The 27,267-nt window shown below is 44.4% G+C and overlaps 2 protein-coding genes and 1 long non-coding RNA gene across 8 annotated transcripts in view; 2 read left to right on the top strand and 1 right to left on the bottom strand.

Annotated features, from left to right (window-relative positions):
- The window catches only part of LOC109884909 (sortilin), a 47,194-nt gene extending 42,651 nt beyond the window's left edge, over window positions 1-4,543 (top strand). Inside the window, exon 19 of the mRNA XM_031794761.1 lies at window positions 188-4,543. Within this exon, the coding sequence (XP_031650621.1) occupies window positions 188-202 (15 nt within the window). The 3' untranslated portion in view covers window positions 203-4,543. The remainder of the gene's footprint in view (window positions 1-187) is intronic.
- On the bottom strand, window positions 1,472-6,841 carry LOC116354445 (uncharacterized). The gene is made up of 3 exons (XR_004203748.1): window positions 6,271-6,841; window positions 5,787-5,895; window positions 1,472-5,603 (listed from the first exon to the last, which is right to left on the bottom strand). It is a non-coding gene; the product is annotated as an uncharacterized LOC116354445 (long non-coding RNA).
- A 160-nt stretch (window positions 6,842-7,001) lies between these two features.
- On the top strand, window positions 7,002-26,989 carry LOC109884907 (nuclear transcription factor Y subunit alpha-like). Of its 6 annotated transcripts, none has more exons than XM_031794766.1 (10): window positions 7,029-7,146; window positions 11,510-11,636; window positions 15,881-15,967; window positions 16,444-16,590; window positions 16,797-16,973; window positions 18,485-18,614; window positions 19,588-19,742; window positions 21,609-21,782; window positions 23,911-24,015; window positions 25,826-26,989. In XM_031794766.1, the coding sequence occupies exons 3-10, from the start codon at window positions 15,929-15,931 to the stop codon at window positions 25,889-25,891; spliced, it is 993 nt and encodes a 330-aa protein (XP_031650626.1). In that variant the 5' UTR covers window positions 7,029-7,146; window positions 11,510-11,636; window positions 15,881-15,928; the 3' UTR covers window positions 25,892-26,989. The 6 variants fall into 6 exon arrangements, with proteins under 6 accessions (XP_031650623.1, XP_031650622.1, XP_031650626.1 ...); XM_031794767.1 differs by having other exon boundaries at window positions 7,121-7,146; window positions 15,881-15,964; XM_031794763.1 differs by lacking the exon at window positions 15,881-15,967 and having other exon boundaries at window positions 7,002-7,146.
- Window positions 26,990-27,267: the final 278 nt, after the last annotated feature.

Below are 27,267 nucleotides of genomic sequence, written 5' to 3'. Positions count from 1 at the left end.
TAAAAACACTTACACGTCCTTTTTGTTTGGTTATTTGTGTGTCCTTAGCACGTACTGAACAGATCCAATATAGGTCAATACTTGGGTATGGGAATGGCCGTCTCTCCATTGCCTCAGTGTTTTCTCTAGTCCTTTCTGTGAAAAGTCCACTTTCATAGAAATGTTTTTGTTCTCTGTGCTTCTGTAGGATCTTCTGGAGTAACAGGTTGAACATGCAGCTCCCAAGAGGACCTACTCGTCTCCTGTCTGTCCTTTACAACCCAGAGACTCCTGCAGCTACAAGAGGAATCTAGTCTCCTGGCTGTCCTTTACAACCCAGAGACTCCTGCAGCTACAAGAGGACCTACTCGTCTTCTGTCTGTCCTTTACAACCCAGAGACTCCTGCAGCTCCCAAGAGGACCTACTCGTCTCCTGTCTGTCCTTTACAACCCAGAGACTCCTGCAGCTACAAGAGGACCTACTCGTCTCCTGTCTGTCCTTTACAACCCAGAGACTCCTGCAGCTACAAGAGGAATCTAGTCTCCTGTCTGTCCTTTACAACCCAGAGACTCCTGCAGCTACAAGAGGAATCTAGTCTCCTGTCTGTCCTTTACAACCCAGAGACTCCTGCAGCTACAAGAGGACCTACTCGTCTCCTGTCTGTCCTTTACAACCCAGAGACTCCTGCAGCTACAAGAGGAATCTAGTCTCCTGTCTGTCCTTTACAACCCAGAGATTCCTGCAGCTACAAGAGGACCTACTCGTCTCCTGTCTGTCCTTTACAACCCAGAGAATCCTGCAGCTACAAGAGGAATCTAGTCTTCTGTCTGTCCTTTACAACCCAGAGACTCCTGCAGCTACAAGAGGAATCTAGTCTCCTGTCTATCCTTTACAACCCAGAGACTCCTGCAGCTACAAGAGGAATCTAGTCTTCTGTCTGTCCTTTACAACCCAGAGACTCCTGCAGCTACAAGAGGAATCTAGTCTCCTGTCTGTCCTTTTACAACCCAGAGACTCCTGCAGCTACAAGAGGAATCTAGTCTTCTGTCTGTCCTTTACAACCCAGAGACTCCTGCAGCTACAAGAGGAATCTAGTCTCCTGTCTGTCCTGAGGCTCACTGCTCTACATCGAAGAACACGTTTCTTCTCTCTGTACAACCAGAGGCTCGCTGCTGCTGCTCTCTTCTTCGCCTCCTGCTACTTCCTCCTTCCCTCCCTCCACCATGACCCTTGACCTCTAACCCCTGACCTTCCAGCGCCTGGCGGAGAGTTGTTCCAGTACAGCTCTCATCAGTGAGGTATCCAATGAGGCTTTGTGATCTGAGTGAAACACAGCCAGAATTCAGCAGGAGAGCAGAGGTCCAATCGTTATGGTTGATTTTAAAAAAACAATTTAGTCTCCAAGTTCCTTTTCTGTTGGGATGGAATGGTGTGATGGTTCTGGAATGCTGGTGAATCTGGAATCATGGAACCGTTGTTTTAGAAGCTGTTTTATGGTCTTTGGGAGCTTCTCTTAATATCTACTGTAGCTAGACTCTTCAAAACAAGTGACTGTAAACAGCACCATGATGACATTACGGGTTATACATGCCTCTCCCATTGCTTGGGACTGGGGATCTTGGGAAATATTACGTATACGTTTCTATTGAAGACATGTCCTTTTCCCCTCCCCTGCACTTACATAAAGATCTTTCATTTTTCATTGATGTGATTCAGGGTTGGGACTATGGTAAATAGTTTGTAGTTGGTTACTGTGGCTTGGTAAAATTACTCTACCAAGCCACCCTATTCTTAACTATTTTGAACTATTTTGCCTAAATGATAAGATGCAAGTGGAAATATTTATAAGCATTTAAAGTTGGATAGCAATAACATGTTTAGATCCACTGTATCAACACGCTAAGCTTTCATAGCAGGACTCAACCTCCTCCTCTAAACTAAAGGGATTCATCCTAACATGAGAATTGTGTACCTAACTCAAACATTCACCTTCTAAATCATGCATCGTTTTTTTTTTTTAACTCAAGTTATGATTTGTCTATATTAGAACAATAGACTTATTCTATCTAAACAGTGTATGCAGTTGTGACTGCCAGAAGCAGTGAAAAAAACCTCTGTTTAGTTTGAGTCAGAGGGGGGGAAATGTAGTATACAAAAAGCTATTCACCTCATGCCTCCTCATTTCTCTACACAAATTATGTTTAATATGTTGAGCTAATCCTACACAAGTGAAAGTAGACCCCAATGTGAAGGAAGGACTATAGGAATCAATCGAACGTAAACACAGGCGCTAAGGCCACATTTTGTTTTTAGAAATGTAATAACTGTCACATAGATCTGGACATCTTTGACGAAGCCATTTTTGTTAGAATAAATTGTTTTATAAACTTAACAACGTTGTATGGATGTCTAGCAGTTTTGCCACTGGCGTGTCTGTTTTCAGTGTGTAGAACAAACCTCTTGTCTGTATGTACTGTACACTCGTATCTTAATATGATGAGCTAATATTACTGAATTACACATTTTATTGTGGTCACCACATTACCTGAAAAATGTCATTGACTTAAGTTTCACCTAGACTAGGGTCATTCTAGCCTCGGGAGCCCATTTGGAACAATGGCCTTGGGAGACTAGGGTCATTCTAGCCTCGGAAGCCCATTTGGAATGATGGCCTTGGGAGACTAGGGTCATTCTAGCCTCGGAAGCCCATTTGGAATGATGGCCTTGGGAGACTAGGGTCATTCTAGCCTCGGAAACCCATTTGGAACGATGGCCTTGGGAGACTAGGGTCATTCTAGCCTCAGAAACCCATTTGGAACGATGGCCTTGGGAGACTAGGGTCATTCTAGCCTCAGAAACCCATTTGGAACGATGGCCTTGGGAGACTAGGGTCATTCTAGCCTCAGAAACCCATTTGGAACGATAGCCTTGGGAGACTAGGGTCCTTCTAACTGGGAGTATACACCTGACAGGCGGTTTCCATTTGTTCCTAATACTATAGTCAGATACAATTGTTTTTAGAATAATACATGTACAGAGTAGAAGCTAAATTAACACTTCTTGTAGGCTTGAATGTTGGAGAAACAAGGCACTGATGATAGCTTCCCATTTGAACTAGGCTACTTTAAATACTGTGGAGTCACATGATCTCTCTCTCTCAATAGTTTGCCGTTTTAAAACATTTGTTGCGCCATCCTTTCCTCTTCCTCTCTCTTCTCTTGTCTTCCACGCCCCTTTACATGGTGAACTGGTATTTATTTAGAATGATCTGATTGATTCGGAGTGCAGTAATGTAACTTATTGTGTGGATGGTTATACAAATCAAATCACATTTTATTGGTCACATACACAAAAGTGTCTAGTAGAGGGGGTAGGGTCTGTCCAGTGTGTGTGTGTGTGTGTGGGGGGGGGGGGTCTGTCTAGTAGAGGGGGTAGGGTCTGTCCAGTGGGGGGTGGGGGGGGGGGTCTGTCTAGTAGGGTCTGTCTAGTAGAGGGGGTAGGGTCTGTCCAATAGAGTCTTTCTAGAAGGGGAGGTAGGATCTGTCTATGAGGGTCTGTCTAGGAGGTTCTGTCTAGTAGTGGGGGTAGGGTCTGTCTAGTAGTCTTTCTAGAAGGGAGGGGGGTCTGTCTAGGAGGGGGGAGGGTCTGTCTAGGAAGGAGGAGGGTCTGTCTAGTAAGGGCTGTCTAGTAGGGTCTCTCTAATAGAGGGGTCTGTCTAGTAGGGTCTGTCCTGTGGGGTCTGTCTAGGAGGGGGAGGGGTCTGCCTAGTAGGGTCTGTCTAGTAGAGGGGTAGGGTCTGTCTAGGAGGGTCTGTCCTGGGGGGGGGACACACCCCTAGATCGGCTAACTATGTAAGAGCCATTTTAATGATTCCATTTCTTGAATTCAAACCAATAAGACATTACATGTTGACCTGCAATACCAACTACCCTGTTGTTTTGTAGAATAGTCCTCAGACTTCTCCTCTACCCATAATGCAATGGGAACAACATAACCCAATTTAATTTTACTCCCTGATCATGCAATACAGCTTTATTTGTCCATTGTGAAACAGACAAATGGAATGTTTCATCCAACCTATATTTGGTGTTTGGTTTGTACATTACTGTACCCACATTTGCACAGGATTGAAAGAATTAGCGAAATCTCAATTGGCAGAACCAAGCCAACACATACTGTAGCTGCTAAAACACGAGGAAGACACTTGTTCTGAAGGTTTTATGTATTGAGATTTGAAAGGTGACATCTTTATTACATTTTAAAATAGCTGTATAAAGTTATAATGCAATGTGAGAAAGTTCTGGAATCGTTACATCTTTGTATCTGCTGTGTAGTTCAATATATTTGAGGTGATTTTGCTTTGGGTTATTGGCTAATAAATCAACTTGTTCCTTTGATAAGTTTTCTGCTCATATATATATTGCATAAGAGTAGATTTTATTTTGTTAATGTTCAGAAAAACAACTTGATACAAGAATGTAAAATCAAACCTTAACAGATGAATGGTAAATAATGTGACATTATCAGTCTGTCATCTTTAAATAAAGGTTGCATATTACTGCATTACAGAGAAATCTTCATAAATATAAACATCTCAACTTCAGATTCTGTACAGGAAGTTTCCCTCAGAAGAAAATAACTATTTTCCATTCTGTAGCACAGGCCAGGGCTTTGTAGACCGCATTAGTTCCTCCGGTTCTTCCTCTGATAACATCGTTCCCATCTCTCCATCTGCTTGTCCTTCTCCTCAACCTTCTCCGACACATTGTCCTCTGGATCTTTCTCATCTTCCTCCTCCCTAGAGTTATTTTTGTCCTCAGGTGCGTCTGCTGTGCAGGGTGGGTAGTGAGGCCAGAGGAGCAGGGCTGTTTCCAATAGTCATGGGTCTAGGGCAATCCTCCCCTCCTTGGGTATCAGTCTCTGGCTGGTTAGGAGGACCAAGGCACCGGTGCCACTTCCTTTGGGTGGCATGGCTGGTGTGCTACTGCTGCTGTGTCCAGAGCCAGGCAGCTGCTGCCTACCCTGTCCCACCTCCACCCCCAGGTTGGACCTGTTGCCTACCCTGTTCCTCCATCCCCAGGTAGGGCCCGTTGTCTACCCTGTCCCTCCACCCCCAGGAAGGACCTGCTGCCTACCCTGTTTCTCCACCCCCAGGTAGGACCTGCTGCCTACCCAGTCCCCCTGTTCCTCCACCCCCAGGTAGGGCCTGCTTCCTACCCTGTTTCTCCACCCCCAGGTAGGGCCTGCTGCCTACCCAGTCCCCCTGTTCCTCCACCCCCGGGTAAGACCTGCTGCCTACCCAGTCCCCCTGTTTCTCCATCCCCAGGTAGGACCTGCTGCCTACCCTGTCCCCCTGTTCCTCCACCCCCGGGTAAGACCTGCTGCCTACCCTGTCCCTCTGTTCCTCCATCCCCAGGTAGGGCCCGTTGCCAACCCTGTCCCACCTCCAGGTATGGCCTGCTGTCTCAGCCTGGCCCACACGCTGGAGTCCTGTTTCGCTTTCCTCTCTGGGGTGGGGGTGAACTTGCTCCGGAGGACTCTGAGGAAGATGTCACGATGCAAGGAGAAGCCCTCGGCCAGATGGTCAACAGTCCATTCCTCTGGTAGCTCCTGCTTCAGATACCTGGGGTGCAGTCATTGAGTCATTGGTGTGGTCAGCCTTTTGAGGCAAAACATTCACAAAGTTGCAGATAGAAATGTAAGAAATAAAGGTAACATGACTCTCTTCTACCTAACAGACAATCAAACATGTCATACACATTACATTTCTTTCTGACTATTTAGTAACATTTCACCCTTGCCTCACCTGATCTACTACATGGTGTCCCAGCTCAGCCTCCTCTCTGGAGCTTTAGACTCAGTCAGCTGTTTCCTGACTATATGGTACATAACCATCCTGTCTCCTCCTCCCTTCACTGAAAACATGGAAGGTGACATTAGGCCTAGAGTGTGTGGAGTGATGACTTAATATCATATGTATCATCTTAGATGCAGTGTGGACCGATTACTGACAGGGTGAAAGTGGCTAGTGTACCATGTAAGCTACCATTGTGACAGTGCTTTTAACCAACACATCAACATGTCATTCTGCTACAGTAACAGGTATCCCACATTAGGATAGGCACCCTTCAATAGCCTGGTGGTCCCAGATCAGTTTTTTCGTCACCAACTGTCTCACGGTGGTTGTCAGAATGACCGCTTAAACAGACGTGGGACCAGGCTATGCCTATGGTTCAGTTTTTAGGATAGCTGTTTCTCAACTGAGCCCCAGTCTGGACCTTGTCACCTACATCACACATCTTCTTCAAACCTCTCCTCCCGCCCACTGTCTTTGTGGGCCGAGGTCCTGTGTGTCTGCCTGTTTCATCCAGGCATCGCTGATTGCATGTAGACACTGTGGTTCAGTGACAGTGTGCCAAGCTTTGAGGCTATCAGCGAGACCTGAAGGCTCACCACTGGTTACCAGACACTACTTGAACAAAACTCTAAATCTGGCATATTTATTTCCCCCTGGTCAGATCTAGCTAAAAAGGATACCCCAATGCAATGGAATGTAACCGTAGCTAGTATACAGAGCCGAACGCCTTAGATATCTAGATGCATACTCCTTTCCGCTAAATTACATCCATTTAACATATCACAACGTGTTCAACAACCAGGTGTCTAGTTAACATGGATAGACAGAATTAACCGTTTTATTCAACCAAATAAGATTCTCCTGCTAGACCAGATATAATTTGCTTAAAAATATCTGGCTATGCTTGCTTAACTCGTGGAAACAATGTGGCACTTCCGCAAACATTCTACAGCCTACATCTGCACACACTGCCACCTACTGGAGCGGGATATAAAAATACATTTAAAAAAAGTCTACTTGGTCGAAAATACCAGACCACAAACCATCATTTTCCTAAATACATTGATATTGATGCGTTTAAAAAAAACTAATTTATGCAGTGGTAACGCTTGTTAGAGATTACATACTAAAATAAATACTGGGTGATAGATCGGCCATTTCCGTCTATCTTCGTCTAAAAGATCACATGCGTCTCTTCGGCATCGCTGTTGTTTTTCCATTTGCGCCATTTTGTTCGCTCACTTTGGTGATTGGGCTTTAGAACCCTGTACTGGAGCCAATCAGAAGGATACCGGACAGCGGAGACACGGTAAGAGAAGTCCGATTGAAGGCACGGATTGGTTTGTCATTGACCAACCAAATTACTAAACGCTACAAAATACAGGAATCGAATGTTTAAATTACGAACTCTTAATGATTTCAGTGTGATGTTAATAGAAAATAATTGCTTGCTAGTCAACTGGCGCGACCGAGATAAGAGTTGCACGATAAATGCAACGTTGCGTTTGAATGAAGCCAATCATTAATGGTGTCGTTTTTTTGTAAGCAAGCCAGTGTTATACCCAAACATACATGCATTTCCAACATTCCTCCGCTCAGTATGTGAGACTTTCTACAGACTACCGTAGTTGTTTTACTTGCTAGCTAGTAAACTATCCAGTTAGCTAACTAAGATCACATTTTCGGCCTTTTCTCAAGCTAACTAACGTTAGCGGTGTACAGTACCTAGCGACACGTTTTGCTAGCAACAGTATCAAACAAAGACTGAAGGTTTGGTAGGCTACAGTAATTGTTAGCTAGCTAGAACAAAGACAAGACAAAACTCGGCGCAACAATATGCCCTTCGACAAATGTAGCTATCTTTTGTATTGATTTGCTGCATGGTGTTTGTTGTATGCAGGCCATTCTGCATCCTATGCTCGGCAGATGGCGATGCTGAGTCGTTTCATTTTGCTGTCTAAACGCATTGTATGCAGCCGGCAATACATTCGTATCTAAAACATTTTCCATTCAGGCTGGATAAGCTTCGATTTCCTCCTTTTAATGTGACAAGATATGCATACTTTCCTTATGAAACACACTTTTCAACCACCTGTGGCTAAATGCTAATCCTGAATGTTTTGCCAGTCTTGTTGCAGCAGTATTTTTTTTCTCACCCCTAACTAAATGCTGCTAAATGATTTAATTACTCTGTACATCAACATGTAAACTGAGTAGTGCCCCACTACAGACAATTGTAGTGTTTAATGCAAGATGCACAGTCTCTCCTCAGAGATTGCATTGGTTTTGGGAAATTGCAAAAATATGACCTTTTCATTCAAGACAGTTTCAGTTGTTTTCTTGCTAGTTAGTAAACTATCCAGTTGTGGCTAAGTAAGATCATATTTTGGCCTTTTCTCAAGCTAACTAACGTTAGCGATGTACAGTACCTAGGGAAACGCTTTGCTCATAACAGTATCAAACAAAGACTGAAGGTTTCAGTTCATAATAAAACATGTTAAGCTACTTTTTCCTCAACTTCTTTCTCTAATTTATTTCTCCAAGGGTTTAGGAGACTGGGGTTAAAGTTAAAAGAGACAGGATTCACACTAACCGCATGGAGTTCCTGGATTATTTCCAGCAACATCAAACTGTTTTTAGAGACTGACGACAGACAGGGTCTGGTAGTGCTCCAGTTCTCCCTGTCAGAATAAGCACCCGGAGGACTTGGAAAGCATATCAACTCCTGTAGAAATGGCACTTTGGTTATTGTGAGTAACCTAGTTTAGGTTCCTCTAACTCTAGTGAGTTTATACAAACTGTCATCTCCTACCATTCTAAAAAGATTGGAGACTCTCAGAAAATGTGGTTGTAACTTTCATTATTTGATTGGTATTCCATTGGTTACCTCGAGGGAGTGGCCCACACTCATTTGAATGTGGTGCTTTTTAAATGTTAGAGGAATCACAAGTTAAAAACCTTTGTTGTGAATGACCTCTTTACCGAGCGCAAAGTTGATTGCATGTTTCTCACTGAAACATGGCTGTCATCCGACTAGTGCCGCTCTTATTGAAGCCTCCCCCTGGACTACAGCTTTTCATACTCGATCGGAAAACGGGTACTAATACTCTCAGCTGTAAGAATATTTTGTCTGGCAACTTTATGTATTTTGAGCATCATGCTATACTGTTTAAATGTCAGCTACCAGTGCTAGCTATAACCCTGTATAGGACAACAAAGTACTGCCCCACTTTCTTTACTGGTTTCTCTGAACTATTGTCTGTTGTCCTTGAACTATGATAAAATCATTGTGTTGGGTGATTTTAATATTCATGTTGACAGACTGACTCCAAGGCCATTGAATTTATGAATCTTTTTTGCTCTATGGACTTTATCCAAAATGTTACTGGGCCCAGCCATAACTACAGCCATACTCTGGACCTGGTTATTACCAATAGACTTTCTACTGGGCCCAGCCATAACCACAGCCATACTCTGGACCTGGTTATTACCAAGGGTCTTTCTACTGGGCCCAGCCATAACTACAGCCATACTCTGGACCTGGTTATTACCAAGGGGCTTTCTACTGGGCCCAGCCATAACCACAGCCATACTCTGGACCTGGTTATTACCAAGAGGCTTTCTACTGGGCCCAGCCATAACCACAGCCATACTCTGGACCTGGTTATTACCAAGAGGCTTTCTACTGGGCCCAGCCATAACCACAGCCATACTCTGGACCTGGTTATTACCAAGGGTCTTTCTACTGGGCCCAGCCATAACCACAGCCATACTCTGGACCTGGTTATTACCAAGAGGTTTTCTATTGACATATCCTCTATTGTTGATGTTGCTTTACCTGATCAACACTGTATTTGTTTACTACCTTTTTTACGTACCTGAACACATTAGTAAGAAGCACTATCTGACCTCTGAAGTTGCTACAGATTGTATTATTGTGTCTGAACAATACACAATCACCTATTCTGCCTTCCTCTTGTGGTGATTTAGTTGATAACCTTTAATAACAAATGAAGGGAAACCACCGATGCCAGATCTCCAGTAAGGTTGAAAATGGCCACATCCAAACAGAGAGCCTCTTGGATGAGGTGAGGAAACAAAAGAGAAATTGTAGAGTGGAAGTGGAGAAAGTCAAAGTAGCAGGTCCATTATGATATTCTGAGAAAGCAACTTGGCAGATATAACAAGGCAATTAGAAATGCCAGACGGGGTTACCCTGGCGTGATGTTTTGATGACCATGTAAATGCAAAACTACAAATCCCAGCCAGCTCTTGCACGTCATCTCTAGCGGACACCTTTGCAAACAGGTATTTTGTCAATTTTAAAACTTGCACAAGACAGTTCCCACAAGACAATTATTTTTTTGCCAATTTATTCATTACTACATGTAGCTAACATTATATAGTTAATCCAGAGATTTTGTTTAACCTTTGCCTCTGTTCGGCAGTCTCGTCCAGATTATCATGGCATTTTTAGTTCTTTATGGCAGCCACTTTAGCATCACATTTTTGGGGGGTAAATAGAGGCAAATATATTGATAAAAGTCACGTTGTGCTAGACAGATTTACGCGGTGATCAAAACGTCACGTAAACCCGACACGAAACACAGCCCTTATTTTAAGTGTTTCGAAAATCTTCTATGGGGAAAAATGTATGGTGGGGGGGGGGACGACGACGACGATTGCAACCATTTCCCTGTTTGACCACTAGGTTTTTATGGGTATTATGACTCATACTGTGGTAGTCTATACACAACATCCGGGACTAACCCAAGATAGACCAGAGCCTGTAGTTTCCAATGGGAGCAAATGAAACATAGTGGGCAGAGCCAAGCACGAGCTAGCATGATCTTTTTGGCACTTTCTAGCATTTTATGTGCACATTTCCATCAGAGAACGCCTACTCTGTGAAGTGCACGTGTGCAATAACACAATTCACCCTTGCACTCCTTTTAAACAATACTTCTTTTTTTTTACTTTTGTAAAGTCTACAAGATGTAGTCCACTTTTTGAAAACTGCATTGACATCAAAATCTTTAATTGAGGAGAACATTTGCTAAATGTCGACCCAAGTCCATCTCGCTCCGTCTTCTCACACTGCCGGCCACTGGGCTTCCTCTTCTCATCCCCATATTTGGTGTCGAGTGGAAACGGCAACCGGATTTTCCAGTGAAATATCTGTTTCATTGTTCTATCTATTGCTAGCATGCTGGTGGAAAATGGTGTTTCATTGTTCTATCTATTGCTAGCATGCTGGTGGAAAATGGTGTTTCATTGTTCTATCTATTGCTAGCATGCTGGTGGAAAATGGTGTTTCATTGTTCTATCTATTGCTAGCATGCTGGTGGAAAATGGTGTTTCATTGTTCTATCTATTGCTAGCATGCTGGTGGAAAATGGTGTTTCATTGCCACTAACGTTAGCAATTACATGCTACCTGTTCCTATAGACTTCCAGTCATTGAGCCAACAACTATCAAATTAAGCGAGTCTTGGCAGAAACATATATGACTAAATTACATTTTTTTGCAGCAGTGGCAACAATGAGGCCTCTGCTGCTAAATTAATATTGGGAAAACACTGTCATAGGCTATTATTGCTTTTGTGACCCTAACCTTGGTATTGACATCCCAACCTGCTTCACATTTTATTGACAAAACTCTGTACTTAACAGGAAGTGGCTATAACAGGAAGTGACAATAACGGGTAGTGACTAGCTGACCATGGAGTACACCACCGCCACCACCTCGACTGGGGAGCAGATAGTCGTGCAGACATCCAATGGACAGATACAACAACAGGTGGGTAACTATCTACTATGAGCTGCTGCTGGTTTGAATTAATTCATGTTCAAACCTCTAAATCAGTTGGTCCTTAAAATCATATCTAGATTTTTTTTTCACATTTATGGGTGATTTAACAATATATATCTTGCCCTCTAAATCAAATTTGTTGTACAATTTAAAAGGTCAAATACACTGCATTTCAAACAGTCCGCAATAATCGAATGAATTCGGAGCTGATGAAATGTATACCTAGGCTAAATATAAGCCTTCCACAACCATAACACCCACTAATAATGTAACAGTTTAACCTGATTTTTTTGGGCAATAATGACTGATCTGGCTTTCAAGTCGGTCTCTGAAAATGCCCTTTTTGTTCCAAATTTAACCAGAACCATGCATAATGCATATTCACTAATAATTACCAACTTTGTGTAGCAGGCATGATAGAAAATTAACACAGGTCTCATAAAAAATCTCTCAAGCATAAGCTCATGTGCTAGTGAGTAGCCAGCTAATCTTTATTCCGACTTGGACCTATTTGCTCGCTAACAAGGTAGAACAGTTTAACTCTTATGAACGCTTATGAACTCTTATGAACTCTTCTGTCCGTATCCCAACTGTTTGAACAGCATGCAAGCATTTTTGAAGAGTTAAGACATAAATAAAAATAGAGTTTGAAATGTTAACTTCTCCCCTGTTTCCAGTAAAATAATTATGTTGGACCAAACCTCAAATTCAAATAGTGAGTTAAAACTGCTTGTCAGAAAGCAGAAAGCAAGACGTGATCTCTCATCTTTGTTGTGAGTGCTAGGGGGCGGGGCCTGATGTCAGGGGGAGGGGCTTGGTGTATGTGTGTGTGTGTGTGTGTGTGTGTGTGTGTGTGTGTATATAAATAGGAAGATGCATAATCACAGCACAGAAGGAGACTAGACAAAAAAAAGACATGAGAACAAGTGGACACAAACACTCATGAAAAGGAAAATAAACAAAACTAGATTGTTGCGATACAGGCATTTAGACTGAGAAACAGAGTAGAACACTATGTGCAGTTCATTTTTACCTCAGCCCTAGTTCAAACACCGGCTCCATCGCCTCAACGAACTAAAAAATATGTCCCTTTCTCTTTGGAAAAGCGGGGATAGCGTGTCGTCTGAAACCACGCACAGTGCCTTGTCGGACTTTTGACGACTTTTGGCTGCCTCTGGTGAGGGTGAAGCACGCCTCTGTTTCATGCAGTGCGCCAGAGCAGTTCTTCCACTGTCAGGAGAAATGAATCGCTTCGCTACAACAACCACAACGGAAGCACAATCATGGCCTCGGATTCGCAAGGCGGACGCGTTAGAACAGACCCAGTATCTGCTTCTGTGGTGGCAGAAATGCTAAAAGCCTCATGGGTAGTGTAGTTTTTGAAACCAGCAACTGACGGTGAATACACGACATCTCAACAGAGAGGTTAAAACATTAATAATCGATGGGCACTACGTAAAATCTACTCCAGGAAGTGACATTGCAGGGTAGCTCTACTCCAGGAAGTGACGTTGCAGGGTAGCTCTACTCCAGGAAGTGACATTGCAGGCTAGCTCTATTCCAGGAAGTGACGTTGCAGGGTAGCTCTGTGCTGCCCGCTCTCATTGAGTTACTCAAGTTGAAGGCTGACCAGGGTACTGCAGGCTGCCATTAGCAACTAAATTATCCTTCAAACTTCTTCTGTGTGCGATATATATTTTACAATTACATTTTTTTATCAAATAATTTGTTCAAGTACACTATATATACGAAGGTATCTGGACACCCCTTCAAATTAGTGGATTTGGCTATTTCAGCAACACCCATTCCTGACAGGTGTATAAAATCGAGCACACAGACATGCAATCTCCATAGACACACATTGGCAGTAGAATGGCCTTACTGAAGAGCTCAGTAACTTTCAACGTGGCACCATCATAGGATGCCACCTTTCCAACAAGTCAGTTCGTCAGGTTTCTGCCCTGCTAGAGCGGCCCCGGTCAACTGTACGTGCTGTTATTGTGAAGTGGAAATGTCTAGGAGCAACAACGGCTCAGCTGCAAAGTGGTAGGCCACATAAGCTCAAAGAACGGGATCGCCGAGTGCTGAAGCGCATAGCGCGTAAAAATAGTCTGTCCTCGGTTGCAACACTCACTACCGAGTTTCAAACTGCTTCTAGAAGCAACGTCAGCACAATAACTGTTTGTCAAGAGCTTCATGAAGTGGGTTTCCGTGGCCGAGCAGCCGCACACAAGCCTAAGATCACCAGGCGCAGAGCCAAGCGTCAGCTGGAGTGGTGTAAAGCTCGCCGCCTTTGAACTCTGGAGCAGTGGAAACACGTTCTCTGGAATGATGAATTACGCTTCACCATCTGATCGTCCGATGGAAGAATCTGGGTTTGGCGATTGCCAGCAGAAGGTTACCTGCCCGAATGCATAGTGCCAACTGTAAAGTTTGGTGGATGAGGAATAATGGTCTGGGGCTGTTTTTCATTGTTCGGGCCCCTTAGTTCCAGTAAAGGGAAATTTAAACACTACAATATACAATGACATTCTAGACAATTCTGTGCTTACAACTTTGTGGCAACAGTCCATTTCCTGTTTCAGCATGACAATGCCCCTGTGCACAAAGCAAAGTCCATACAGAAATGGTTTGTCGAGATCGGTGTGGAACAACTTGACTGGCCTGCACAGAGCCCTGACCTCGACTCCATCGAACACCTTTAGGATGAATTGGAACACCGACTGCAAGCCGGGCCAAATCGCGCAACAATCGCACAACACCTCACTCATGCTCTTGTGGCTGAATGGAAGTCCCTGCAGCAATGTTCCAACATCTAGTGGAAAGCCTTCCCAGAAGAGTGGAGGCTGTTATTGCAGCGATGTTCCAACATCTAGTGGAAATCCTTCCCAGAAGAGTGGAGGCTGTTATTAATGCCCATGATTTCGGAATGAGATGTTCGAAGAGCCGGTGTCCACATACTTTTGGTCATGTAGTGTACACACCTAGAGTGTAATAGAAGCAATTATTGGTACTGTGATTGATTGTCTTCTAGAACTTTAATTTAAAAAATTATTCTAAGATTGACCGCCATTTCCTGGTTGCTGAAATTCTAGTAGTTTGCCTAATTTCAGGTTATGTGACACAACAAGCATGTATAGTGTAGATTCATTGTACCATCTAAACTGCTGGGAAATATATTTTCAATAAGCAAAAATATTGTTTCTTTAATGTTTGAACCTGGTGTACAAAACCCGAAAGTAAAAGATGCAAAAAACATAACTTTTAAGAATGGGAAGCATAGAAATAGCACACACAGAACTGATCTACCACCTCATGACTTGCTTTCAATGAGAATGACAGATCTATAACTCAGATTTCTATGTGAATTTGGTCGGGTCACCCAAAAATGTTATGCTAGATGTTATGCTAGATGCTAGATGTTATGCTAGATGCTAAATGTTATGCTAGATGCTAGATGTATAATGCTAGATGTTATGCTAGATGCTAGATGTATAATGCTAGATGTTATGCTAGATGCTAGATGTATAATGCTAGATGTTATGCTAGATGCTAGATGTTATGCTAGATGCTAGATGTTATGCTAGATGTTATGCTAGATGTTATGCTAGATGTTATGCTAGATGCTAGATGTTATGCTAGATGCTAAATGTTATGCTAGATGTATAATGCTAGATGCTAGTTTTCTAAGGCTCTTTTTCAAAGCCTTTGCTTAGTCCTCATTTTTAGGATGGAAAGTGGTAAAAAAAAATGAATATATGCCTTAATAAAAAACAAATATATATATTAGCTTTCATTTGACACCCAATTTGATGAATTTCACTTGTTATTGCTCATGGGACATTTTACATGGAAATGCAATTATACTGCTTATATTATCAAACAATTGTTACACCTCTCTGGGACGAGGCGTCTCTTGTTACACCTCTCTGGGACGAGGCGTCTCTTGTTACACCTCTCTGGGACGAGGCGTCTCTTGTTACACCTCTCTGGGATGAGGCGTCTCTTGTTACACCTCTCTGGGACGAGGCGTCTCTTGTTACACCTCTCTGGGACGAGGCGTCTCTTGTTACACCTCTCTGGGACGAGGCGTCTCTTGTTATGCAGAATCACTGATATCAACATCGCCTTGCTTCCCCAAATATATCTACTCGGTGATGTGATCAAGATGAGCGATTCTGCTCCTCGCCTTGCTCAAAGTGATCCAGCTTTGTCTGCTGCCTTGTCTACAGACTCAGGGCACAGTGACGGCAGTGTAGCTGCAGACCGAGGCGGCCGTAATGACGGCCTCTGGCCAGCAGGTGCAGACACTCCAGGTAGTGGTGTGACCGCCGGCCTGACTGTCACTCAGTGTCACAGTGTACTTGCATGACCCTCGTCCACCCACCCATCTCAGTGCCCTGAGCACCGCTAGCATGCTAATTAGGTTATCGCTGTTCTGAACCGCAATGTAACTCCTTTTTAATGGAGGTATCAACATTTTGGAGACAATTATTCGGGGCCATCTTGTTGTTCATCGTATTTGACTCTGTTTTCCGCGTAGTGTCAACTCAAAGAGCTGGCTCCATTCTGTGTGTGTGTGTATTTATCATTTTATTTCCTGTAAGCAGCAATGCTTTGTCAGAAATGTCAATTCATAAGCCTGAATGGCATGCATGGCATTCAATGGAACTCTCGCTAAGCCATGAAACGGTTACTTTATATCAAGCTATACATTGAATCATTTTTATTGTCAAATTTAAAAAACAATTAAAGCAATGAACTTAACCCCCCCCTCCCTCCCCTCCCCACACAGGTCCAGGGTCAGCCCCTGATGGTGCAGGTGAGCGGAGGGCAGTTGATCACGTCGTCAGGGCAACCCATCATGGTGCAGGCTATGGGTGGGGGACAGGGACAGACCATCATGCAAGTGCCTGTGTCTGGAGGACAGGGACTACAACAGGTGAGGAATGGGATGAAGAAGAAGAAGAAGAAGAAACCATATAGAAATATATATTTACTAGAACCCATTCAATGAGGATGCAGTCAAATTGCAGTGGTCTTAGTGGCTTTTCCCATTCTAGTAATCATATTTCTTTGAGCCAGATTCAGGAGTTGGAAATGATATTATGAACACAAAGCTATCATCTGATCATGTTTCACTGTCAGATCCAGCTGCAGGGTGGACAGCAGATCCAGCTGCAGAACGGTCAGACGATCCATCTAGGGGGACAGCAGATCCAGCTGCAGGGCGGACAGATGTTACAGCTCGGGGGACAGCAGGGTCAAACCCAACAGATCATCATCCAACAGCCACAACAAGCCATCACAGCCGGACAGAACCAGGTATATACACACACACAGGCGCATGTACACATATATACACACACACGCTCCCATACACACACAGGCGCATGTACACACTCTCCCACACACACACACACAGGCACATGCACACACTCTCCCACGCACACAGGCACATGTACACACACACACACACACACACACACACACACACACACACACACACACTCCTGTAGGGTCAGGAGTGACCCCGTACTGTGTGTTCCTGTATGTAGGGTCAGGAGTGGCCCCGTACTGTGAGTTCCTGTATGTAGGGTCAGGAGTGACCCTGTACTGTGTGTTCCTGTATGTAGGGTCAGGAGTGACCCTGTACTGTGAGTTCCTGTATGTAGGGTCAGGAGTGACCCTGTACTGTGTGTTCCTGTATGTAGGGTCAGGAGTGACCCTGTACTGTGTGTTCCTGTATGTAGGGTCAGGAGTGACCCTGTACTGTGTGTTCCTGTATGTAGGGTCAGGAGTGACCCTGTACTGTGTGTTCCTGTATGTAGGGTCAGGAGTGACCCTGTACTGTGTGTTCCTGTATGTAGGGTCAGGAGTGACCCTGTACTGTGTGTTCCTGTATGTAGGGTCAGGAGTGACCCCGTACTGTGTGTTCCTGTATGTAGGGTCAGGAGTGACCCCGTACTGTGTGTTCCTGTATGTAGGGTCAGGAGTGACCCTGTACTGTGTGTTCCTGTATGTAGGGTCAGGAGTGGCCCCGTACTGTGAGTTCCTGTATGTAGGGTCATACTGTATGTAGGGTCAGGAGTGGCCCCGTACTGTGTGTTCCTGTATGTAGGGTCATACTGTATGTAGGGTCAGGAGTGGCTCTTTCTGTAATTCCTTTCCAATTGAGGTGTTATTTATAGGGATTCTTCTGGATTTTTGGCAATGAAGCCCACTATCTACTTCCCCAGAAGGAAGTTCGAGGTCGTTTTGTGAGCCAATGCTGACTAGCGTTACCCATAAACTTACGGTCATTGCGCTATCTGCTAGCATAGACTGACAGTCATTATGCTAATGCTAGTTGGCAACTGCGCTAGTTAGCAACTCCCTTCAAACTGCACATGTAACAAACAGTATAACTTTAGACCGTCCCCTCGCCCATACCCGGGCGCGAACCAGGGACCCTCTGAACACATCACCAACAGTCACCCACGAAGCATCGTTACCCATCGCTCCACAAAAGCCGCGGCTCTTGCAGAGCAAGGGGAACCACTACTTCAAGGTCTCAGAGTGACGTCACCGATTGAAACGCTATTTAGCGCGCCCCACCGCTAACTAGCTAGCGGTTTCACATCCGTTACCCACACAGATGTAAAAAATTGGGGGGGATGTGTGTGTAAGGTCCTGTTCTTGTACATCAAGTTGTCTCACGCTACAGAAACAGGAAACAGGAAACGGGTTCCTACTCCTATGAGCCGTTCCAGTTCGCACTAGCCAAGGCTCATGCTACGTACTTTACCTGTCGTCATATATGACCCAGTCCTGTGTGTTCCGGTGTGTTCCTACAGGGCCAGCAGATCCAGTTGCAACAGGGCCAGCAGATCCAGTTGCAGCAGGGCCAGCAGCTGGCACAGACGGCTGACGGACAGACCATCGTCTACCAGCCGGTCAACTCAGACGGCACCGTCCTGCAACAGGGTTTGTTTACATTACACACACACTGATATGAATGACCGCACACATGCCTACACACACACACACATACACACACACACACACACACACACACACACACACCCTGATATGCATGACCGCACACATGCCTACATACACACACACACATACACACACTGATATGCATGACCGCACACATGTCTACACACACACACATACACACACACACATACACACACACACTGATATGCATGACCGCACACATGCCTACACACACACACACACACACACATACACACACACACTGATATGCATGACCGCACACATGCCTACACACACACACACACATACACACACACACTGATATGCATGACCGCACACATGCCTACACACACACACACACACACACATACACACACACACTGATATGCATGACCGCACACATGCCTATACACACACACATACACACACACACTGATATGCATGACCGCACACATGCCTACACACACACACACACACACACATACACACACACACTGATATGCATGACCGCACACATGCCTACACACACACACACACACACACACACATACACACACACACTGATATGCATGACCGCACACATGCCTATACACACACACACACATACACACACACACTGATATGCATGACCGCACACATGCCTACACACACACACACACACACACACACACACACACACTTTATTTACTTTACACAATAATTTCGCTGCCCCTGTGATAACATCTGTAAATCTATGTACGCGACCATTAAATTTGCACAAATACGAACGTGTGCAACACACACACACACACACACACACACACACACTTCCAGTAATATACGTTCTGTATATTCTCAAAAGATGTTAGTTAAATGCCGTCACATACTGTACCTTCTGGTGCCGTGAGTGAAATGTCAATCTGATGACTATAGTAATGGTGATGGTGGTGGTGATAAGGAGGCTTTTTCTCCCCAGGAATGATCACCATCCCAGCAGGCAGTCTGACGGGGGCCCAGATGGTACAGACAGGGGGCGCCAACACCACCACTACCAACAGTGGACAGCAGGGCACCGTGACCGTCACCCTGCCAGTCTCAGGCAACATGATGAACACCGGTGGCATGGTCATGGTAAGGCCCCCGGCACCAGCAGATACACCCAGACATCCTGTTACCTAGATCACTGAGGGGGGTGGATCACCAGGTCTGTTATCTCCTGGTCGTTGCAGAGTCTGTAGTGTGTCATTGCAGAGCCTGTAGTGTGTCGTTGAAGAGCCTGTAGTGTGTCGTTGGAGAGCCTGTAGTGTGTCGTTGCAGAGCCTGTAGTGTGTCGTTGCAGAGCCTGTAGTGTGTCGTTGCAGAGCCTGTAGTGTGTCGTTGCAGAGCCTGTAGTGTGTCGTTGCAGAGCCTGTAGTGTGTCGTTGCAGAGCCTGTAGTGTGTCGTTGCAGAGCCTGTAGTGTGTCGTTGCAGATCCTGTAGTGTGTCGTTGCAGATCCTGTAGTGTGTCGTTGCAGAGCCTGTAGTGTGTCGTTGCAGAGCCTGTAGTGTGTCGTTGCAGAGCCTTTAGTGTGTCGTTGCAGAGCCTTTAGTGTGTCGTTGCAGAGCCTTTAGTGTGTCGTTGCAGAGTCTGTAGTGTGTCTTTGCAGAGTCTGTAGTGTGTCATTTCCTGGTTATTACAAAGTCTATAGTGTGTCATTTCCTGGTTATTGCAGAGTCTGTAGTGTGTCATTTCCTGGTTATTACAGAGTCTGTAGTGTGCATTTCCTGGTTATTGCAGAGTCTGTAGTGTGTCATTTCCTGGTTATTACAGAGTCTGTAGTGTGTCATTTCCTGGTTATTACAGAGTCTGTAGTGTGTCATTTCCTGGTTATTGCAGAGTCTGTAGTGTGTCATTTCCTGGTTATTGCAGAGTCTGTAGTGTGTCATTTCCTGGTTATTACAGAGTCTGTAGTGTGTCATTTCCTGGTTATTACAGAGTCTGTAGTGTGTCATTTCCTGGTTATTACAGAGTCTGTAGTGTGTCATTTCCTGGTTATTACAGAGTCTGTAGTGTGTCATTTCCTGGTTATTACAGAGTCTGTAGTGTGTCATTTCCTGGTTATTACAGAGTCTGTAGTGTGTCATTTCCTGGTTATTACAGAGTCTGTAGTGTGTCATTTCCTGGTTATTACAGAGTCTGTAGTGTGTCATTTCCTGGTTATTGCAGAGTCTGTAGTGTGTCATTTCCTGGTTATTGCAGAGTCTGTAGTGTGTCATTTCCTGGTTATTACAGAGTCTGTAGTGTGTCATTTCCTGGTTATTACAGAGTCTGTAGTGTGTCATTTCCTGGTTATTACAGAGTCTGTAGTGTGTCATTTCCTGGTTATTGCAGAGTCTGTAGTGTGTCATTTCCTGGTTATTGCAGAGTCTGTAGTGTGTCATTTCCTGGTTATTACAGAGTCTAGTGTGTCATTGCAGAGTCTGTAGTGTGTCATTTCCTGGTTATTACAGAGTCTGTAGTGTGTCATTTCCTGGTTATTACAGAGTCTGCAGTGTGTCATTTCCTGGTTATTACAGAGTCTGCAGTGTGTCATTTCCTGGTTATTACAGAGTCTGCAGTGTGTCATTTCCTGGTTATTACAGAGTCTGTAGTGTGTCATTTCCTGGTTATTACAGGGTCTGTGGTGTGTCATTTCCTGGTTATTACAGAGTCTGTAGTGTGTCATTTCCTGGTTATTACAGAGTCTGTAGTGTGTCATTTCCTGGTTATTACAGAGTCTGTAGTGTGTCATTTCCTGGTTATTACAGTCTGTGGTGTGTCATTTCCTGGTTATTAGAGCCCAAAATGAATTCGCACACACATAATTCTTACCTAGACTCAGTAAGGTATTTGCCAGTGAATTAGATATTACACTATCTCTATGGTATGGGGGTGTTTTATTGGAAAGAATTGTCTCTTGTCAGGCACATGCCAGGTGTGTGTTTGTCCCTCTAACTAGTTTGTCTCTCCCTGCTAGATGATGCCTAGTGGAGGTGCGGTGCCTGCTATGCAGCGTATCCCTCTACCCGGGGCTGAGATGTTAGAGGAGGAACCTCTGTACGTCAACGCTAAACAGTACCATCGCATCCTGAAGAGAAGACAGGCCCGCGCCAAGCTGGAGGCTGAGGGCAAGATCCCCAAGGAGAGGAGGGTGAGTAGCCTGGGTTAGTGTTAGTGTGTGACGACAGGCCCGCGCCAAGCTAGAGGAAGAGGGAAAGATCCCCAAAGAGAGGAGGGTGAGTAGCCTGGGTTAGGGTAGGGCTTCAAATCTAATGTTATTTGTCACATGCGTCGTAAACAACAGACTAACAGTGAAATTCTTACTTAAGGTCCCTTCCCAACAATGAGGAGAGCGAGTATACAACAGGTGTAGACTAAGTGAAATGCTTACTTAAGGTCCCTTCCCAACAATGAGGAGAGTATCTCAACACACTAGACTCTGCTATTCAACCAGATGTCTTCTCTATATTTCAAATGACTCGAACAGTGGCTTCTGGTAAGAGTCGGTCGGTCGGGGAATGTTTCCTCATAAACAGTTCCTAGCATACCGAAGATAACATTGCGAGCTGCTGTTCACTCGTCCTGGAGTTTCTGATGCTAAAATGGCGACCCCACTATATGCAGAGTATTTTTCTTTATTTTTACTATTTTCTACATTGTAGAATAATAGTGAAGATATCAAAACTATGAAATAACACATATGGAATCATGTAGTAACCAAAAAAGTGCAAAACAAATCAAAATATATTTGAGATTCTTCAAAGAACCCTTTGCCTTGATGAAGGCTTTGCACAATCTGAAGAAATTTGACATGCCGCCCCAGGTCCTCTCCAAATACTATCCCAGCACCATCGAGAGTGTCCTGACTGGTTGCATCATGGCCCGGTAAGGGAATTGCTCCATCCACTACCGCAAGGCCCTCCAGAGGGTGGTAAAGACGGCCCAATACATCACTGGGACCGTGCTTCCACCCATCCAGGACATCTACTCAAAACGGTTCATAATAAATTAGTTAGATGTAAAATTGCGAGGCTAAGCTCTCCTTGGCAAAAACATCAAAGTTAATGACAGATTTATTGAGTTAGTTATTTTAGATAAATTCTGACTTTTGAGGAAGTGTATACTGGCTACAGCTTCTCAAAGTAGTACTATTGCTTTTTCAAGCTAAGGTCTTTTCACGGGAGTATGCGAGCACACTGGTTCAGTTCGGCTAGCCGAGTTTGGCAAGGCACCAGCCAACTGAAGGATGATGAAGCCTTAAACACTCACCACTGAGGGTCCCCGTGTTGCGGGTCAGCATGGCGGATGTGTTGTTACCTACCCTCACCACCTGGGGGCAGCCTGTCAGGAAGTCCAGGTTCCAGTTGCAGAGGGAGGTGCTCATTCCTAGGGTCCTGAGCTTAGTGATGAGCTTGGAGGGCACTATGTTGTTGAACGCTGAGCTGTAGTCAACGAACAGCTTTTCTCATGTAGATGTTTCTCTTGTCCAGGTGGGAGAGGGCAGTGTGAAGTGCAATAGAGATTGCATCATCTGTAGTCGGGCGGTATGCGAATTGGATTGGACCCAGGATTTCTGGGATGATGGTGTTGATGTGAGCCCTGTCCAGCCTTTCAAAGCATTTCATAGCTAGAGTTGAGTGCTACGGGGCGATAGTCATTTAGACAGGTTACCTTGACGTTCTTGGGCACAGGGACTATGGAGGTCTGCTTGAAACATGTAGTTCTTACAGACTGGGTCAGGGAGAGGTTGAAAATGTCTGAAGACATTTGCCAGCTGATCAGGGCATGCTCTTAAGTATGCGTCCTGGTAATTTGTCTGGCTCCGCGGCATTTTGAATAGATTTTTTAACATTTTTATTTAGTTTTGCCTTGTGAATGTTAACCTGTTTTAAAGGTCTTACTCACATCGGCTATGGGGAGCGAGATCAGACAGTCGTCCAGAACAACCAGGGCTCTCATGCATAGTTCAGTGTTGCTTGCCTCGAAGCAAGAAGGAATTTAGCTGGTCTGGTAGGCTCGCGTCACTGGGCAGCTTGCGGCAGTGTTTCTCTTTATCATCTGTGATAGTTGCGAGTGTCGGCTGATGTAGTAGAGTATGACAGCGCCAAGCTAGAGGCTGAGAGAAAGACCCCCCAAATAGAGGAGGATGATTCAGAATGGTCTCACACTTTTCTGAAGGGCTGTCACTATGGAGTATGGGAATTGATTATGTTCTTCTGATGCTGGACTGAAAAAGCAGTGTTGTTAGTGACTAACATTTGTCTGTCTCTGTTTTGCAGAAATACCTGCACGAGTCCCGTCACCGTCACGCCATGCAGCGCAAGAGGGGAGACGGAGGACGCTTCTTCTCTCCCAAGGAGAGGGAGGAGATGGCCCTGGCCCTGGTAAGAGAGCTGGTGAAGGGGAACCACAACCAGACATTCAGGAGGGGATGAGTTGAGGTTCTACTGGCTGCTTCCTCACTATAACCGCCATTATACAATTTAAAGAATCCTTACTAGTGCCAGTCTTTTCAGGTTTTATAAAAATACACATAGATGATATTGATGATAATAATAATAATAATAATAATAATAGCTTTTAGAATGGGAAATGCTGTAATGTACAGTGCATTCGGAAAGTATTCAGACCCCTTGACCCACATTTTTACATTACAGCCTTATTCTAAAATTAATTAATTTGTTTTTTCCCCTCATCAATCTACACGCAATACATTTTTGCAAATTAAAAATAAATCATAATAATGAAATATCACATTTACATAAGTATTCAGACCTTTTACGCAGTACTTTGTTAAAGCAGCGATTACAGCCCGAGTCTTCTTGGGTATGACACTACAAGCTTGGCAAACCTGTATTTGGGGAGTTCCTCCCATTCTTCTCTGCAGATCCTCTCAAGCTCTGTCAGGTTGGATGGGAAGTGTTGCTGCACAGCTATTTTCAGGTCTCTCCAGAGATGTTCTATCGGGTTTAAGTCCAGGCTCTGACTGGGCCACTCAAGGACATTCAGAGACTTGTCCCGAAGCCACTCCTGCGTTATCTTGGCTGTGTGCTTAGGGTCGTTGTCCTGTTAGAAGGTGAACCTTCGCCCCACTGTGAGGTCCTGAGCGTTCCGGAGCAGGTTTTCATCAATGATCTCTCTGTACTTTTCTCCATTCATCTTTCCCTCAATCCTGACTCGTCTACCAGTTCCTGCCGCTGAAAGACCTCCCCACAACATGATGCTGCCACCACCATGCTTCACCGTAGGGATGATGCCAGGTTTCCTCCAGATGTGAAGCTTGGCATTCAGGCCAAATAGTTCAATCTTGAATTCATCAGACCAGAGAATATTGTTTCTCATAGTCTGAGAGTCTTTAGGTGCCTATTGAAAAACTCCAAGCGGGCTGTCATGTGCCTTTACTGAGGAGTGGCTTTCGTCTGGCCACTTTACCATAAAGGCCTGATTGGTGTAGTGCTGCAGAGATGGTTGTCTTTCTGGAAGGTTCTCCCATCTCCACAGAGGAACTCTGGAGCTCTGTCAGAGTGACCATCGGGTTTTTGGTCACCTCCCTGACCAAGGCCCTTTTCCCCCGATTGCTCAGTTTGGCCCGGGTGGCCAGCTTTTGGAAGAGTCTTGGCGGTTCCAAACTTCTTCCAATTAAGAGCGATGGAGGCCACTGTGTTCTTGGGGACCTTCCCCAGATCTGTGCCTCGACACAATCCAGTCTCGGAGCTCAACGGACAATTCCTTCGACCTCATGGCCTGGTATTTGCTCTGACATACACTGTCAACTGTTTGACCTTATAGGTGTGTACCTTTCCAAATCATGTCCAATCAATTGAATTTACCACAGGTGGACTTGAGAAACAGCTCAAGGATGATCAATGGAAACAGGATGCACCTGAATTCAATTTTGAGTTTCATACATACTCAAAGTCTGAATACTTATGTAACTAAGGTATTTGTTTTTTATTTTTAATACATTTGCTATAATCTCTAAAAGCCTGTTTTCGCTTTGTCATTATGGGGTATTGTGTGTAGATTCATTGCTATTTAATACATTTTAGAACAAGGCTGTCACGTAACAAAATGTGAGGGGAAAAGTTGAGGGGTCTGAATACTTTCTGTACATGATGTTATAGAATGTACATGATACATGTTTAGGTTGATTGGTACCTTCATCCTTCCTCTCTCTCGCCTTCTCTTCCTCAGCAACAGGCAGAGCTGGCCGCCCAGGCAGGAGAAGACAATGTAGCTCAGATGGTCCGAGTTTCTTAGCACCTACAACCCCCGACCACCCCTCCGTCAGTCAGTCGAGGCCCTCTGAGCCCCCCCCCACCCAGCTAGCCAGCACTTCTCCAGACACTCAAAGTTCTTTATAATGTAAGGAGGAAACTCATCCAAGAACTACAAATATGTAGCTCCTATCCGGATGATGCCATGGCAGACATAAACCTGTATTCTCCCACCACCTCTTGCCCCTATACTCAACAATATGATATCCCTATGACTGGTGTCCTCCATGATGGGTCTTCCAGACCTGGCTCTGTGACTGACTGCAGTGCCTGAGGTATTCAGTAAGATGTGAAAGTTAAGATGTACTGGGACTGTAGCGCTCTGTCCTGGAAACCAAGACAACGATGAGATGTTTCACCTGCATAATACCACCGGTCAATGACTTCATGTTTTCTGACGAAGTCATAACTGATGGTAGTTAGTTGCAGAATACATTTTGTTTGGTCGTAAAGCAACACATTTTTTTGTTGTTGGTGTGTTTCACAAATGCAAAAAAAAACTGTTTACAAATTCAGCTGTAAAAGAGTCAAAATGATGGAACACTTATTGTTGCCCTGTATGTGTCTTTTGTTGAAACATGCAACACCATAGAAGCCCAGCCTTGGTCCATAAGGATTGTCAAATATTGTCTCCAAAATGGATATTAGTTAGAACGTTTTTTTGTAAGCACTTCTCAGCAGGGTCCAATTTCAAAATGTTCTCATAGAGAACTATAGAGGCACATTTTTAATTTCAGTTTACTTCCTGAATTGAAATGGAAGTGACCCCAAGTCTTGCATTTCAGATGTGATTTCAATATCCAGTCCCCAGTTATTGTCTGTACAGGGAATATGTCTTTTATATGACTTCTTTTTTTTTCTTTGTAGCGAAATAGACACATTTATGTTGACACGACGTCTGAATGACCCGTGTACTTTGTCTGATTTACTTTAGGGAGTCTTTTTTATTTTTATTTGAAGAGTACGTTTTATATTCTTCTGAAGCAGTCCTTCAAAACATTGTTTAGTTTTTTAGTGGTTGACACCATTGTTTCAAAGAGCTCATCTGTTCATTAAATTCTATTACGTTGACTTGAAGTCACTTTTATTGTTCTGTATGTTTTCATTGAACATATTTTATCTAGTGTGTGTGTGTGTGTGTGTGTGTGTGTGTGTGTGTGTGTGTGTGTGTGTGGAGATTTCCTCCTGTTTAGGTTCTAGTGAGGATGAATTTATCAATGTATCTTAACATCTTTTATCAGTAGATAACACAGTCACAGAGAACTATACTTGTGAACCTTGACCTGTGGCCACCAATGATGCTCCTCGCATCTGTCTCGCCCGGCAGGTGACAGGAGAGGCACGTAATTGGTGGCCAGT

The sequence above is a fragment of the Oncorhynchus kisutch genome, linkage group LG17, assembly GCF_002021735.2.
Source record: "Oncorhynchus kisutch isolate 150728-3 linkage group LG17, Okis_V2, whole genome shotgun sequence".
NCBI lineage: Eukaryota > Metazoa > Chordata > Actinopteri > Salmoniformes > Salmonidae > Oncorhynchus > Oncorhynchus kisutch.
This window is presented reverse-complemented; position numbering and strand designations above follow the sequence as displayed.

What these genes read in the sequence shown, in the direction of transcription:
- LOC109884907 (XM_031794762.1), top strand. Translation starts at nt 11,559, where the DNA reads ATGGAGTACACCACCGCCACCACCTCGACTGGGGAGCAGATAGTCGTG. An exon ending in GAGGACAGGGACTACAACAG is followed by an intron (nt 16,591 to 16,796) that starts GTGAGGAATGGG and finishes TTTCACTGTCAG; the next exon opens with ATCCAGCTGCAGGGTGGACA. An exon ending in CGGCACCGTCCTGCAACAGG is followed by an intron (nt 18,615 to 19,569) that starts GTTTGTTTACAT and finishes GGTGGTGATAAG; the next exon opens with GAGGCTTTTTCTCCCCAGGA.